The sequence below is a fragment of the Nothobranchius furzeri genome, chromosome 8, assembly GCF_043380555.1.
Source record: "Nothobranchius furzeri strain GRZ-AD chromosome 8, NfurGRZ-RIMD1, whole genome shotgun sequence".
NCBI lineage: Eukaryota > Metazoa > Chordata > Actinopteri > Cyprinodontiformes > Nothobranchiidae > Nothobranchius > Nothobranchius furzeri.
This window is the reverse complement of record NC_091748.1, coordinates 59,196,126-59,211,214: the sequence shown is the minus strand read 5'-3', so window position 1 is coordinate 59,211,214 and position 15,089 is coordinate 59,196,126. Positions and strand designations below refer to the sequence as shown.

General features: G+C 40.1%; 2 protein-coding genes across 5 annotated transcripts in view; one reads left to right on the top strand and one right to left on the bottom strand.

The window, feature by feature from the left end:
• The window catches only part of usp13 (ubiquitin specific peptidase 13), a 35,812-nt gene extending 32,607 nt beyond the window's left edge, over positions 1 to 3,205 (top strand). For both annotated transcript variants that reach the window (XM_054752329.2, XM_054752330.2), the window contains exons 19-21: positions 364 to 553; positions 2,534 to 2,618; positions 2,836 to 3,205. In XM_054752329.2, the coding sequence (XP_054608304.2) occupies positions 364 to 553; positions 2,534 to 2,618; positions 2,836 to 2,932 (372 nt within the window). In that variant the 3' untranslated portion in view covers positions 2,933 to 3,205. The remainder of the gene's footprint in view (positions 1 to 363; positions 554 to 2,533; positions 2,619 to 2,835) is intronic.
• A 7,097-nt stretch (positions 3,206 to 10,302) lies between these two features.
• The window catches only part of pex5la (peroxisomal biogenesis factor 5-like a), a 159,492-nt gene continuing 154,705 nt past the window's right edge, over positions 10,303 to 15,089 (bottom strand). For all 3 annotated transcript variants that reach the window (XM_054752331.2, XM_054752332.2, XM_054752333.2), the window contains 2 exons: positions 13,719 to 13,876; positions 10,303 to 10,709 (listed from right to left, as the gene is read on the bottom strand). In XM_054752331.2, coding sequence (XP_054608306.2) covers positions 10,508 to 10,709; positions 13,719 to 13,876 — 360 coding nt within the window. In that variant the 3' untranslated portion in view covers positions 10,303 to 10,507. The remainder of the gene's footprint in view (positions 10,710 to 13,718; positions 13,877 to 15,089) is intronic.

Sequence of the window (15,089 nt, the reverse complement as noted above, 5' to 3'; positions counted from 1 at the left end):
AACCATTTGAGTCAACACCTGGAAAATTGGTCTGAAGTGTACTTTTATTGTTTATCAAAGGGAAAATGTCCTATTTGTTGACACAGAAGGGGCGGGGCACACAACTTCTACTGGAACCAGCCAAAAGGGGACGCTTGATTTGCATATAAACTTGTGGGTTCCAGTTATGCATTTTATGATTTTATCCTCATTATTTTTTAATTTCCGATTTTTTTTTTTACAAGACAACAGAAAAACAAAAGGCTCAAAAGTACTTCAGAAATTAAGTTCTGATTCCAGTGACTTGTGTAAAACTGAATTCTGAAACTTATCAGAAATGAAAATCAGTGCAGAAACTGTTAGCGTGCCTTTCCCGTTTTCCAGAACAATAATCTTGAACGGGCGCTCGACTGGATCTTTACCCACCCAGAGGAGGAGGAGAGTGACGCCCTCTCAGACATGGCCGACACAGAGCCCAATGGCATCACCTTCTCTAACGCTAACTCGCACAGTGACTCCACGCTGTCTCCAGACCAGGACGTATCAGGCCCTCGAGTCAAAGACGGACCTGGACGTGAGTCGACTTACTTACTTATAATTGAACTTGTTTCAACTTTGCAGGAAGTTTTATTAGGTACATTAAGAATTTTACAGTGAAATAATCACAAAAACAGTCTAATGTCTCATGTTGAATTTCCTTCTCAGCTGGCCTAAGGGCAGTCAGTCTTTGTTTACAATCAGAATCAGATCAGAATCAGATCTACAAGCCTGTGGGTTTACAGAGCCTGCACCAGCCAATGCCTGATTTATGTTTCTCTGTCATCTCCACAAGGGAGAGACAAGTACGCATTTACAGAGACGTTTTCTTCTCTGACTTCTCCGGCACCTGGGGAGTGTTACAAAGCAATTCCCCACCAGGACCACAGAGGGCATAACACTTTTCTGTGGTATCACGCCACCATTACACTCCTGTATCCGGTCCATGATAGTGTATTTACTAATGTGTTTATATATTTCAGACATAACACGGATGAATTTGTCCTTCATCCTCCACCTCTCATGTGGCTGCCATCGCTAACCCATGCTCTAAACCCATGTTTCCTGTCAGTTCCGTCCACGAACAAAATGCTTGCACCATATCTTTGTACTCCTTCCATCACTGGTGAATAAACGTTCCTATTTTTGGACTTTTTCTGCGATGCGTTCTTCAATCTGTTCAGAGTCTGCCGTTAAATATCTTTTTACTTTTTAAGGGGGCAATGGTGGTGCTGTTAACAAATTTACAGGAAGTGGCGTCCTGGCCAATCACAAGCTTGCGGTCTCCGTCACTTTTGATGGATATGTAAAAATTTGGGCATGTCTCTGTCACCCTCTGCGAGCCTGTTGGAGAGCCCTTGCACTGATGCATAATAACGTTGCGTATCTCTGCGCCGCGCAAACTGAGAAGTATAAATTAGGCTTAATGCTCCAGTCGTGGCATTTGGAATTTGACACCACCCCATAAGTGTTATGCAAAGATCCTAAGCCAGTAACGGAAGTGACACATAAGTTATTTCTTGTACTCCTAAGAAGCCACAGCATCATTTTACTCTAATATCGGGTTAAGCAGACTAGAGGCTAATGTTGAGCTAACAATGCCAACGGCGAATTAGAAATTCCAAAGATATCTCGAGCAACTTTTTCAACTTTTAACATCTGAAAATTAAAGTGAATTGTATTTATCCACTGATCAATTTACTGTGTATGACTCTTCGCTCGTCATCTAGAATCTTCTGGTGTTGAGTCACAGCTGGCAACAGCCGTGAAACTCACAGAACTTCAGGCCAGGAGTTGAGCCTAATCATTTCCATCTACAAATATAACGCTGTCTGTGTATCTTTTTTCTCATCCAGTCACGGATGAAAAAAACATTCATATTTTTAGGTTTTTCGCGAGGTGTTCTTCAAGCTACTCTGTGTCTGCTGCTAGATATCTTCAGCTCTCTTTATGTTTTTGAGGGGGGAATAGTGGTGCTGTTGACGAAAAGCGGCGGCCTGACCAGTCACAAGCTTGCGTTCTGCGTCTCGTTTAGAAAAATGGGCTTGACTCCATTCATCCTTGTGAGCCTGCTGGAGAGCCCTCACATGGATGGATAACATTTCGTGTCTTCGTACTGACGCAGAAGCAGAAACTAGGCTTCACTCTTTTGCTTTGAAATAGACTGCAGTACCCAAATTTGACCACAAGATGTCATTCTCACTTCATTTATACATCATGCAACGTAAAAAAAAAATTAGTTTATAAATAAACTCATGAACTAGAAAAACCTTTGTGTTAGCTTTTTGAAAATAAATGTACGTCATCATTTTAATTAAAACTTTTATAAAAAATGTAGACTCAAACAATCATGTAAGTGAAAATAGATGAGTATATAATGAAAAGAACTTTAAGTAGATTTACTGTTTTGATTGTTTTTCCCATCATTCAGAATCTAATTCTGACAATTACCATCTGTCGATTTCAGATGTGTGACGGTGATCTGTTTATTCTGGTTTTGGTCTTCTTCCTGTTTTAGGATACGAACTGTTTGCCTTCATCAGCCACATGGGAGCCTCCACGATGTCCGGACATTATGTTTGTCACATCAAAAAGGAGGGAAGGTGAGCTGCAGCCCGCATCCTTAAATAACATCTCTTCTGGTTTTACTTGTAGAATAAAGTTGACAACACTCATTATTCCTTACGAAACATGCATGTTAATGATCGTGTTTCTTTTCTGCCAATCTTTTCCTGAAATTGTTATTATTTTATTTTGAAAGTATCTAGACTCTGTAAGGTCAAGAGACAACAAAACTCTTAAATGCTCATCTCTGTGCAGGTGGGTGATCTATAATGACCACAAAGTCTGTTTGTCAGAAAGGCCTCCAAAGGATTTGGGCTACATCTACTTTTACCGTCGACTTTCAAGCAGTTAAAGTCACCACCAGCTTTTAAACCACCCTCCAGTCTTTGACCCTTAAGACTGACTGACAACTTTCCCAACAGTGGGAATGATGGAAGAAACCTCACAGACCAGCTGCTTGCCTTATCCAGATCGCCAACAGGAGCAACCAGGAGCTTTGGCCAGAAAGGGAAAGCAATGTACTTTTTTGTGCATTAGTTTGTGTCGTTATGCTTTAAATGTATATTTCAGTGTTTATTTATGGAAAAGAAAAAATACGCTGATGTTGGTAAAGAGGGATGTGTGCAATCTCCACTTCTAGAATGCTCTCTAAAAAAATGACATATCACATCCGGACGTTCCTCCTCTCCGCCTTCAGCTGCTGTGCCGTACTTTCAAAGTGTTACATTTATAGTGAGACAGCAGTGCATCACTGCCAGCCCAAAATACCCAAGAAACTGCAACAACAGACCAGGAATTCAGTCTGATGCCAGTGGTTTTACACTTTACTTTGAATTATGGTGAAAGTTTTTCATCGTGAAGAGATATTTAGTGCTTAGAAAAATCACCAACACATTGTGTCAGAATGTAGCAAAACCGACGGATTGTTCCAAAAAATTCAACTGTAAATACACAGTATTTTGGCTCAGAACTGCCCCAGTTTTACAATTATAAATAATGTGTGTTTGTCACTTTCATCTATGCATAGGCTTAGTTACCGAGGTAGAGCTATTATTTTTTTCCCCAAAGCACTTTTTGGATATACGTTAACTCGGCTGCACCTGCTGCGGTTTGGTTCCTTTTATCACTTTGACAGATTCAGACTGACCCCGAAAAGGTGAGATAAATGTTTCCCTTGACTTGTTGCCATTTGTCAGGACAGCTGGTTTATTTATTCACTTATTCACGGTTTCCACATCTGGAGCAATATGCTCTACAACCAGATCCGTCCAATGAAAGCTGCACAGCCACCGCCGCCTCTACAGCTGAATGTAAAACTTGGTGCTCGCTGCAAACCGAACCTCCTCTGCAGCTTTAGCCTGTGTCCTCCACAGCTCAAAGTGGGGTTCAGATCATTTTATTAACCCCCCCACCACATGGTTTTAGACTGCTTTTATTTGTTGCATCTCAACTACAGCAGTGCAATAATACAAAGTGCAGAAAACGATTATTTTAGTGGATTTCTGCTGAAGAATGGACTTGGTGTTGTTCTGCTGAAGCTGAGTCCTGCTCAACATGTCTGTCTAGAGCTGGATCAAGCAGAAACCAGCTTGCACAGAATAAATATGCATTTCACAAGAGTTGAATGAAGAAACCAGATGGAATTTGAAGGAACATCTCAATCAAAATGACAATTATGAGTTTCTTTTCTCTCAGACAGAATTCAGAAACATTTACAGAATGAATCTGTGTTCCTGCAACAACAACACCATGCCCGAGCAAATCTTCACTTCTGTCAACCTCCTAATAACCTGCTGCTGCGTTTGTTGTCTATGCAGGGGGAATATTAAAATCTCTATGCAAGTCTTTTGTTTCTGCAACTCATCAGAATAACTGATGAGCTTTTTCTTAGAGCTGTGTCCACTCACAGTATGCTGTGAACTTTGGCTTCTCTCGCCTTCCTGGTTATTATTTGAGTTTTTGTCCTTCAGCTTTCCTTCCTGCTCAGTTTCTTCCATTTTTTGTCAGATATTTTGGTTCAGTTTGTCAGCATGTGCACTAAACTCTGATATTTAACTACATGTTCTTTATTCATTTAACTAAATGTCAAAATTCTTCACTTGTTTTTCCTCAGATGCCTTTTTGCAAACAAATTCATGCCATTTCTTTATTTTTCCTGAAGGGAGTCGTTTAAGTTATTTAATGTAGGCGTTAATCCAAATATGGCTTGTGTAATTATAGTCAGGGCAGTACATTATATACCCAGTGGGACTGTTTACTTTATAATGTTTGGATAATTTAATAAATGACAACTTTGTTGAAATTTGCTTTGTTTATTACTGGATCTGCCGTTTCCCCTTATATCAGAAAAATAAAGACACAAGAGCAGAAAATATATAACAGTTTATTTTAAAGGTTTGCTTCTGTCATGTACGTTTCAAAGGTGCTAATGCTTTCCTTGTGATTATACAGGTAGATTAATAAGCAGGTGGTTCGATAAATGTCTATAAAGTATATAGGTTCTACTTTCATTCATCAAAATATAATTTTATTTATACCTGTGGGATGCGTTGATAAACTAGGAACAAATTTCTTTTATACAATTTAAGGAGTCGGAATAAAATACACACAGATTAATAACCGTCATGATCCCCGACCTTTGAAGGAGCTTTAAACCGTTAAATTATTTATTTTACAACGAAGAAACCAGCATTAAGTTGCTCCGTAAAGCACAAAGGCTTTAGATGTATGAGCACCTGAAAGTGCACAAAATCAAGTGAGAGGTTAGGAAACAAAGTCATAAAAATTAACAAAATAAATTCAACTTCAGCAAAAGTCAAAAATCAGATTTTTGCTCCATTGCAAGTTTCTTATTTAATTCCTGCTTTTCAGTTGAAACTCTTAATATCTCATAAGACTTTAATTATATAGAGTTCTTACTGTATTTTTTAATAATTGTTCGATTTGAATAAATATAACGGGAAAAAATTATGAGCTGAGCTACAAAATAGTTCTGATATCTATGAAACAATTTTACCACATTTATTACATTCTCTATTTTTCATTATCCTGAATCCATGTAGAATTTTGAGTTTTTAAAGTGTGTTGTTAATAATTTGTTCTGTATAAACATTTTTAATATTTTATAATTATAGAAACGATAAACAAAAAATAAACGTTTCGCCTATAAGTAAAACAGTCACAATGTTTCCAAATATTATTAAAAAAATAAAATTGATTATGCACACTTAAGGGTATCTGGAAAGGTAGGGGTCACAGCAGCATTTATCTGTGTTTATACAAAGTGCAATTCCAAAATTTCTACAGACTAATCACAACGAGTCAGTTGTAGCAGGTCAGCTCTAACATCCTGCCTCACCTGATCTCATCTATGCAAGAAACTACGATATGTGTTCAATACGTACTGAATAAATAACACCACGGCTGCAGGTATGTTGTAGAAATAGTGCAAGGAAACCTCATCTTATACTTAATTTTATGTTAGCGATAGCAAAAGAAAGCACTTACATGCATACAAATAAAGACTCAAAAGGACAAAATGACTAACATGCTGTCAGCCTCACTTCCTCAGGAGCATGCGTTACAAGCTACGTCATTTCACCTGAGAAGGTTGTTAGATCTAAATAAGTAATATAGTCATTTCCCTGCATCATTTATAATGATCCAAAGTTGAGATTTAGTTCAGGTTTGATATTTTCTTTTGTTTTCTTTTATACAGAGTGACGAGGTGCAAAAAAGGCAAAGGCCTACAGGCAGATACAAAATCTAGAGCTGATAGGAAATCAGAAAATCCCCAGACATCATGTTTCCTACAGTTCTGTTGACACTTTCAGTGCAAAACATAAAAATACTTGAGTTAGCTCAACTTTCCTAATATTTGGAGAACGAGCACGTTAATGGTGGACACCAGGCTCAATAACATATTTTTGACTGATTCAAGTTCATTGTTGTAAATATTGTTTTAGAAGGATAATTGTTGACCCAAAAGAATCTAAAGGAGCTAATGATGTTCTAGTAACAAACAGTAAAATTCACCCCACTTTACATGTTCATGAGATGAGGAGTTCGAGAAAACCTGGACACAGATTATTTTTGGGGGTTGGAATTTGAAGGATCAGGCAGTGGGAAACACTGGACCAGCTCTATACCCTTAAGGGGATCCTGGAGGGTGCATGGGAGTGTTTTGTATTTTGTGGATCTGGAGAATGTGTTGGACCGGGTCCCTCTGGGGGGCCTGTGGGGGTACTTCGGGCATATGTGGGACCAGGCCCTCTGATACGGGCTTTTAGGTCCCTGCATGACCGGTGTCAGAGCTTGGTACGCATTACCAGCAATAAGTTGGGCTCGTTTCTGGTGAGAGATGGCTGCCCTTGGTCACAGATTCTGTTCATAACTTTTACCGACAGAATTTCTAGGTGCAGCCAAGGTGTTGAAGGGATCTGATTTGGTGGCCTGAGGATCAGGTCTCTGCTTTTTGCAGATGATGTGGTCCTGCTGGCTTCATCAGAACGTGATCTCCAGCTTTCTCTGGAGCGGTTCACAGCCGAGTGTGAAGCAGCTGGGATGAGAATCAGCTCCTCTATATCCAAGACCATGGTCTTGAGTCGAAAAAGGGTAGAATGCCTTCAGGGATGAGGTCCTGTCTTAAGTGGAGGAGTTTTAAGTATTGGGGTCTTGCTCACGAGTGAGGGAAAGCTGGAGAGTGAGATTCAGAGGCGGATTGGTGCTGCATCTGCAGTGATGCGGGCGTTGTACTCGTCTGGAGCTCTCGTATTACCAGTCGATGGAGGGACTATGTCTCACCTGGCCAGGGAACACCTTAGGATTCCCCCGGAGGAGCTGGGCCAAGTGGCTGGGGAGAGGGAAGCCATGGGCTTCTCTGCTTAAGCTGCTGTCCTTGCAACCCGACCCCGGATAACCACATGAAAATGGATGGATGGATGGATGGATGGATGAAAGGTAGTTTGGAGTACATAGTCAGCATTAAATCTGCAGTAGAATGCGATCAGAGAAATATCACTTTGGAGAATCAGGCAGAAGTTTGCACTATCAGAAATCAGAATCATCCTTTTAAACCAACTTCAAACCTTCTCAGCAGTTTTACCAAATGTTCAGATTTTTGCACTTCTCTTTTGCACGAGACAGTTTCAATCGTCACTATTTTTTGCATCTGTTCATTTGTGTTGTTCTACTAATTGCATGAAGACAATTTACAGAGTAATTAATTTAGCCCATCAAGTTTGTTTAATTTCCAGCCATTTACATTTTATAACATACGACTCATGCAAATATCCTCTGATTTCTGCAGAAAAAGGCACTTTGTTCATGTTTCCACTTGTGCAATAAATTTACTCAAATAAGCAGTATGTAGTTGTTATTTTGGGATGGAATAAAAAAATGTTTGGTTTAAAAAATAGTTACATTAAAGAACTGTCTTGTGCAAAATCATCAAGGTGTGAACTAGTTTACCATCTATTCAGTTCATCAGTGTGGTAATATGTCATGAACACCATGCAACCCCACTCAAACACTGAATTAAAATCTCTGATTGCTGCCTTCTGCAGGTAAAACACTACCTGTTCACCATTTACTGCACATGCGCTTTATTTCTGCTCCTGCCTCTTTAAGTCCTCCCTAGTAAGAGCAAATCTAAATGAACCCTAACATTCCACATGGCCAAAGCTTCTTATTCATAGGAACGTCTTCAGCTGAAGGAGTAAAAAACAGGTTGTAACTCTATATGACATTGTTCTTGCACCAGAAGTGACTTGTCTCCATATTCACTATAAAAACTGCAGTTTCAATTCAAAACAAGTCATTTCAGACAAAGAAGACCCAACAACCTAAACTTTAAAGGGGCGTTGATCTACGTGGAACCTGGAAACTCCCAAACTAAGGCCATTCCATCAGCGTGACTGAAAATTACTTACAAATTTTGAAAATGTTTAAATGCTATTCTGTTCCAATCCCATGCTCCAGTAAATGCACATCACTCTCAGTTCGCAGCATAATCTTACTTTTAGTGTTGTTTAGATTTTTGGGACAACAGCTACAGTGGTGGAGTTTCCTTCTTCTCCAGGGGCAGAGTTAGCATCCATGAGAACGTTTCCAGCGCGAGCAATGGTGTACAGCTGTGACTTTTAAGTCTCCACCTACAGCCAAAGACATTTCTATGGCAGAGAATTACAAAAATTCAAAAGCTGGATGGCGTTCGTTTTCCCCACCAGTCCCTTGATAAAACCTTCCTTCTGACAGAGTGTGACATCCCAGCTGTGCTGCTTGGAAGATGAATGGTTCTGGTGCTGGTCTCTGGTCATCCCCGATAGTATTCTTTTAAAACACAGAATCAACACTTCCCTTTGGTCTGCCGAGGCAGACGGGGACCAACCGACAATTCAGAGCAGCAACATGAAAGATGACCTTTTTGCATAGGAGCCGACAACAATAAGACACTTTCTGCAGCACACCCAGACTGTGGACACGCTTGATAAACACTAGAGAGTGCAGAGCTGAGCGCTACAGCAGATAATCTATCATTGACTCTGTTGCGTGGCAAGTGGCATAATGTTCAGTTTACAAAATGACTTTCAGACTAGAACTCAAAGGAAGCTGTCAGCGCAACTTGCAAGGCGTGTTTGTACAAAACGCTTCTGAAGAGTTGCAGAAAATTAATCTTGAGAAGATTTTTATTATAAATTAAGTTATTTTTAAATGGATGCATATTAATGTAGCAAAACAAATAAGATGCAACACTCTGAGCAGCGTATGTAAATATTTAAATCATGCATGATGGCTAAGAAGGAGTGATTTAATTACAAGTATGAGTTTTGCAGCTTCTGCAGCTTGGATATAGATGAGCGCATTCGGAAATTCATCAAGCTGCAGTCTCAAGTCTTGAAAATACAAACATTTCCATGGGACATAATGAGTTGTAATAAAGCAAATATCCTCTGCAGAAATGAAAATAAGAATATGACGTGTGTATGAGCTTTTGTGGCCTCTGAAGAAAACATGCAATAACTGAAGCTGATGAGAAATTTAAAAATGATTACAGATCACTTGATCTCATCGGAATTGGATGCATTTCTCCAGCCAATCAGCTTAAAGGGAACAACAAGACTGCAGGAGCTGAGACAAAAACTGATAAGTAAAGAAAAAATGAAAAGTTGTTGTCTTTTAGTAAATAAATGTAAGTGGATGCATGCGTCTGAGTAAGGCTTGGGTAAGGGTTGCACATTCCACTTGGACTCAGGAAATTAACTGAAGCTAAGTGCAAAGGGAGAATCTTCTACAAGCGTGTAGGATTTAGACAAATATCCACCTTTGAAATTGCTTATTTATGCAGTTAGATAACTCTCCACTGACAGAGCAGAAGCCAGGAAGACAGTCTGGAGCTCCTGCTTATGTGAGGCAGGCTGCCTGTAACATTTGCTCTCTGAACAATCCTGAGTCAACAGTTTTCCTCTCGAAGCCTTGTCTTTTAGCTGCAAATGGCTTGGCGTGGGGTGTGGGGGTGGGGGTGGGGGGGTCCTCTGTGGGAGTCTTAAAAGTGGCTGTCACTCCTGCCCCCCTCAGTTCCACTGGATGAGTCAGTTTTTAATTGATGCGTTCTCTAAGGCATTGCTCGTACAATCTTTGCCCGTCCTTGTGCTCTTTAGGGAAATCACAAATTGCAGCGCAAATTCCATCACAAAGCAGTTCGTCCAAACCCTTTGGAAGAACCAGCCTCAGAACCTCTCCGAAGAATCAGGGCACAAAAATAAAAAATAATAAAAGCAATCACGGGGTTTGACCATCATTCTAGTGTGCAAACTAAACGCACCTTCCTCTTAGGCTAACTCAGAAATGTGCGCTTTGGGTTTTTGGCTTCTGGTTAGAGAGCAGAGAAGGAATGATGAGGGAGATTCATCACTTCTTGTTTTTACCCTCAAAAGTCTAAGTTAAAAGCCCGCATGAGGAGATCCAGGTCACCGATGTTTGCTGCCTGGAAGAGTTCAGGCTGGTCCATCATGGACAACGCTATCCTCAGAGCTGCCCAGATGTTTCCAGACATCACCTCGTGAGACTGCTGTCGACTTCGGCTTTTTCTCTGTAGACTTAAAGCAGTCAGGAAGTTGCTGGCTGCTTCTCTGGGGACACAAAAGCAACAAATCAATTTTTATCAAAGGACAAATGAGTGAGTGAACAGATTTCTATGGAAGAAAAACAGTCTCACTACAATGTGACTTACGGATGGATGGATAGATGGAATTTTTATTCTGTGAAATTAATTTAACAAAGTGCACCAACAAAAATTTCAATGTCAAAATTCAACAGCAGAAATTCAACAACAAACGAGATGACCTCTCCTGACCAAAACCAAAGCAATCGTCACTCAATCGAGTCAGCGACTCACTGGTGTCACAGGATCAGAGAAGCGTGATTTGATTGGTTAAGAGTCACTTGAGTCGCTTGATTGATGATTACTTTGGCTTGGGTCACCAGGAAGTCACCTCAGTTGTTGTTGAATTTTTGCTTTTGAAACTTTTGCTGGTGTATGTTAAGTGAAAAAACAAACAAACCAACCAAATACATAATTTCACAATATAAAAGTTCAATGTCATGAATTCAATGTCTAAAAAAGTCATATTCTGGTGACTGGTGAGACTGTATTTGTTCCATAGACTATTTTTTGTGATAATTAGCATCTGAACTTCCAGTTGATCGCAGCAACGATGGCAGTTTAACAACTTGTGGATTTTAGGGTTGCAAGTTTCACCATGAGCTCTGATTCGTCTCTGTATTAGATTATGGTGCAAAAGTTCATTTATTTCAGTAATCCAACTTAGACTGAGAAACCACTTAAAGGCTCAGGAACCCTTTGCATGTTCATCCATCCATTTTGAGCCGCTTATCCGGGGTCGGGTTGACGGGGCAGCAGCCTAAGCAGAGAGGCCCAGACCTCCTTCTCCTCAGCCACTTGGGTCAGCTCCTCTGGGGGAATCCTAAGGGAGAGACAAAGTCCCTCCAGTGTGTCCTGGGCCTTCCTTTAGGTCTTCTCCTGGTTGGACGTGCCTGGAAAACATCGCCAGGGAGATGTCCAGGAGGCATCCTAACCAGATGCCCAAGCCACCTCAACTGACTCCTCTTGATGTGGAGGAACAGCTGGTCTACTCTAGCCCCTCTCGGATGACCAAGCTTTTCACCCTATCTCTAAGGGGGAGCCCAGCCAGCTTGTGGAGAAAACTCATTTCGGCTGCTTGCATCAGTTATCTCATTCTTTTGGTCATTACCCAAAGCTCGTAACCATTGATGAGATTGAAATGTAGATCAACTGATAAATCGAGAGCATCGCCTTCGGCTCAGCTCTCTCCTCACCACGACAGGCCGGAACAACACCTGCATCACTCCAGACACAGCACCAATCCGCCTATCGATCTTTAGCTCCATCTTTCCCTCACTCGTAAACAAGACCCCAATATACTTAAACTCTTCCTCCGGCCAGGCTCCATTGGCTACCAGGTACTCGCCAATGTACCTCACATCCAGGTCTGGCTCCAGCGGGGGGGGGGGGGGGGGGGGGGGGGGGGGGGGCCTTGGTGACCTGCATCCAGGCAAGGGAACACTGTTTCTTCATAATGGGTCTTTGGGTTGCACCTTGGATCCCTCACCTGTTTCTTCCAGAACCTGTTTGCCATGGGTGACCCTATCAGAGGCATAAAGCCTCTGACAACTTAGCTTGTAGGATCATTGGGGCACTCAAACCCCTCCACCATAGTAAGATGGCAACCTTTTTAGGTGTTTGGATTCATTCCCACTGTGCAAAGACTCAGAGTGGACGTCCTACAGACGTGGTCTGGACTGATAGACTCAATATAGACATGATCTGCATGTCCATGCAATGTTGACTGTTTGCAAGGTTATCTGATTAGAGTGGGACACTCTGGGTCTAGAATATTGAACCTTTTCACATTATTCTAAATGTCTGAGATTTTGAATGTGGGGTTTTCATAAGCTGTAAGCCATCACAATTGTAACAAATAAAGGCTTGAAACATCTGGCTTTGCATATAAGGAGTCTGTCTCATTAAATTACTTTCACCTTTTAAGTTGAATTACTGAAAACATTTACTTTTGCACCATATTCTAGTCTTTTGAGTTTTACCTGTGTGTAACCAAAGGAAAATATTCAATTCTTAGTTTTGTCCCATATTTTAAGTGTTTCTTCCTCATGTACACACAAACTATGAATAGAATTTTAATTAGTTTTATTTTGAAATTGTTGATCTATAACCTAAGACTAAACACAATTTTATTACAGAACCAAAAAAGTAAAATGCTATGAATGGTTCAATAAATATGGCAACATGCAAAAATTGTTGTTTTCCTTTTTCTTTCCTTTTCCACCTAAAAGTTATTTCCATTGGGTTATTGGTGTTTTAGAAAACATTTTTTTTACAGTTTCACATAATTTTCCTGTGCATTTTGTGACTTTTGATTTCCATTTTATTTTATAAAATATAAACATTCCAATTCTTATTTAATGTTCCTGTCACAACATTTTTATTATGTTAAACGCATTCCATTCTCATTATGCAAATGAAGACGCCAGTTTTTTTTCAGGTTGTTGCATTCGATTAATGCAAAACATCACAGACAACATTAGCAGTGCTAGATGGAGCTAAAAGAGTCTGAAATAACTCTGCATTTTTAAAGTAAACTGGTTATGGTTAAATAACAAAGGGCAGAATACCACCAGTAAGGCTAAACGTGTTTGAATCAGTTAATACTTGTATTATTCTAATTTTAGACATATTTTTTCTATTATTTCTCTTTTGCATTTTCTCCTCCTTTGTTATTGTTTGTCTTTTTACATGTATGCATTCACATAGGATAGAAAAAAAACCCATTCCAAAAAGCTTCATTCAACTTAAGCACAGCATATTTGAATCCCTTGGGAAAATTAGGAATTTCATAAACTTTTAATTTGAATTGGTTCACTCTGCTCACCACTAACATTGAGCTTTTCTATTTTTTATGTCCTGAAAATTAAAATCATTAAATAAAAGCAAATAAATAATTTTGATTTTGCTCAGGACTAAAAATGAGAAACATGCAAATCAAGCCAGGACTGTCCTTGTATTGCTGCAGGTCACTCACCTGTGTGCCCCCAGATTAATGCAGCTGATGCCCAGGTTGTAGCGCGACCGGATAAACCCTGGATGCAGCTCCAGGGCCCTCGTGTAAGCCTCCACCGCCTCTTCACTCCGGTCCCCATTAGCCAGCGTGGCTCCCAGTCGATTCCACAACAAGTAGTCCTGGATGGAGGAGGAGTAAAGCCTTGGGTTAACTAGTTCAGTGTCGAGTGGATGTCTTTCAGTGAATCTACTTTAAAAATTAGATGTTAAAAAAATGTAACAGATCATTTAAAAGGCTTTCCATTTTTAAACGGCTCAGAGATCAGCTGTGTGTCCGGACCGATCGATGGATCAGAAAGAGTAAATCTTACTTTTTAAAAGTCAAAATACAAACAGTTTCAGGCCCTCTGCAGCTTTCAGATACAAAACAGTTCAAAGATAAGAAGAATTACATAATTCAATATATGAATAAGTAAACACATTTGAATCTGGATCAATGGCAAGAACACAACATGGTGATATAATAGGAGTTACATCACACTGGTTATCCTTGTTGTTCCCCACCTGCGGGCAGACGGGCACGAACATAGGTCAGTGGCTTCTGCAGTCCTTCATCCGTGGTTTAGCCCAGCAGCAGGATATAATTATCCCCCTTTTGTTTTCGGAACAGTTTTTATTCCAGTAGGGGAGCAGATATTATCAAGTCAAATGTGGGGGATTAGATTTAACATTGAGTCGTATTCACATCATCCTGGGACAGCAAAGGGAGGACGTTCACTGATTCACAAGAGGGCGATGGAATAAAAAGTTTGCTGCTGCGAACATCTTGTCTTATTTTTATGTATTGTTATATGTTTGTGTCATCATTCACGTACACTATACTTTACTGTTGTTGTTCACAGGTCCAAAGTAAATTTAACCCTGAATTGGATAACTTCTCTAAACTGGTGAAGATCTCATAGATTTGGACCAAATAGTCAAGCCCTCATATAATGTTTGGACAATAATTTAGATTTTCCTGAGCCACACAAAGAAAATTCATATTTGTAGCTTCAGTTTTCATTTCAACACTTATCCAAAATGTGGTTTTTTACTGCCTCTTTAAACAATCCACATAAAAAGCCAACTTGTCAATTGATTTTTGGGTTATAACTGTTTTTAGGAATAATGCACCTAAAACAAGTTATTTCAAAAAGTCCCCATTTGTGATGCCACAAAATGAAAAATTCGGATAGAACAACCTCACACTTGCAAGAGAGGGCTGCTGTTGGAGGAACAGCCACTCTACTCCAGGCCCCTCCCGGATATCGGATCTTCTCAGCTTATAGCAGCTTGAGTGGGGGATGGGTGGGCGTGGCCAGCTCTAGCTTGTTTTCTTAAAGTGACAGAGGCC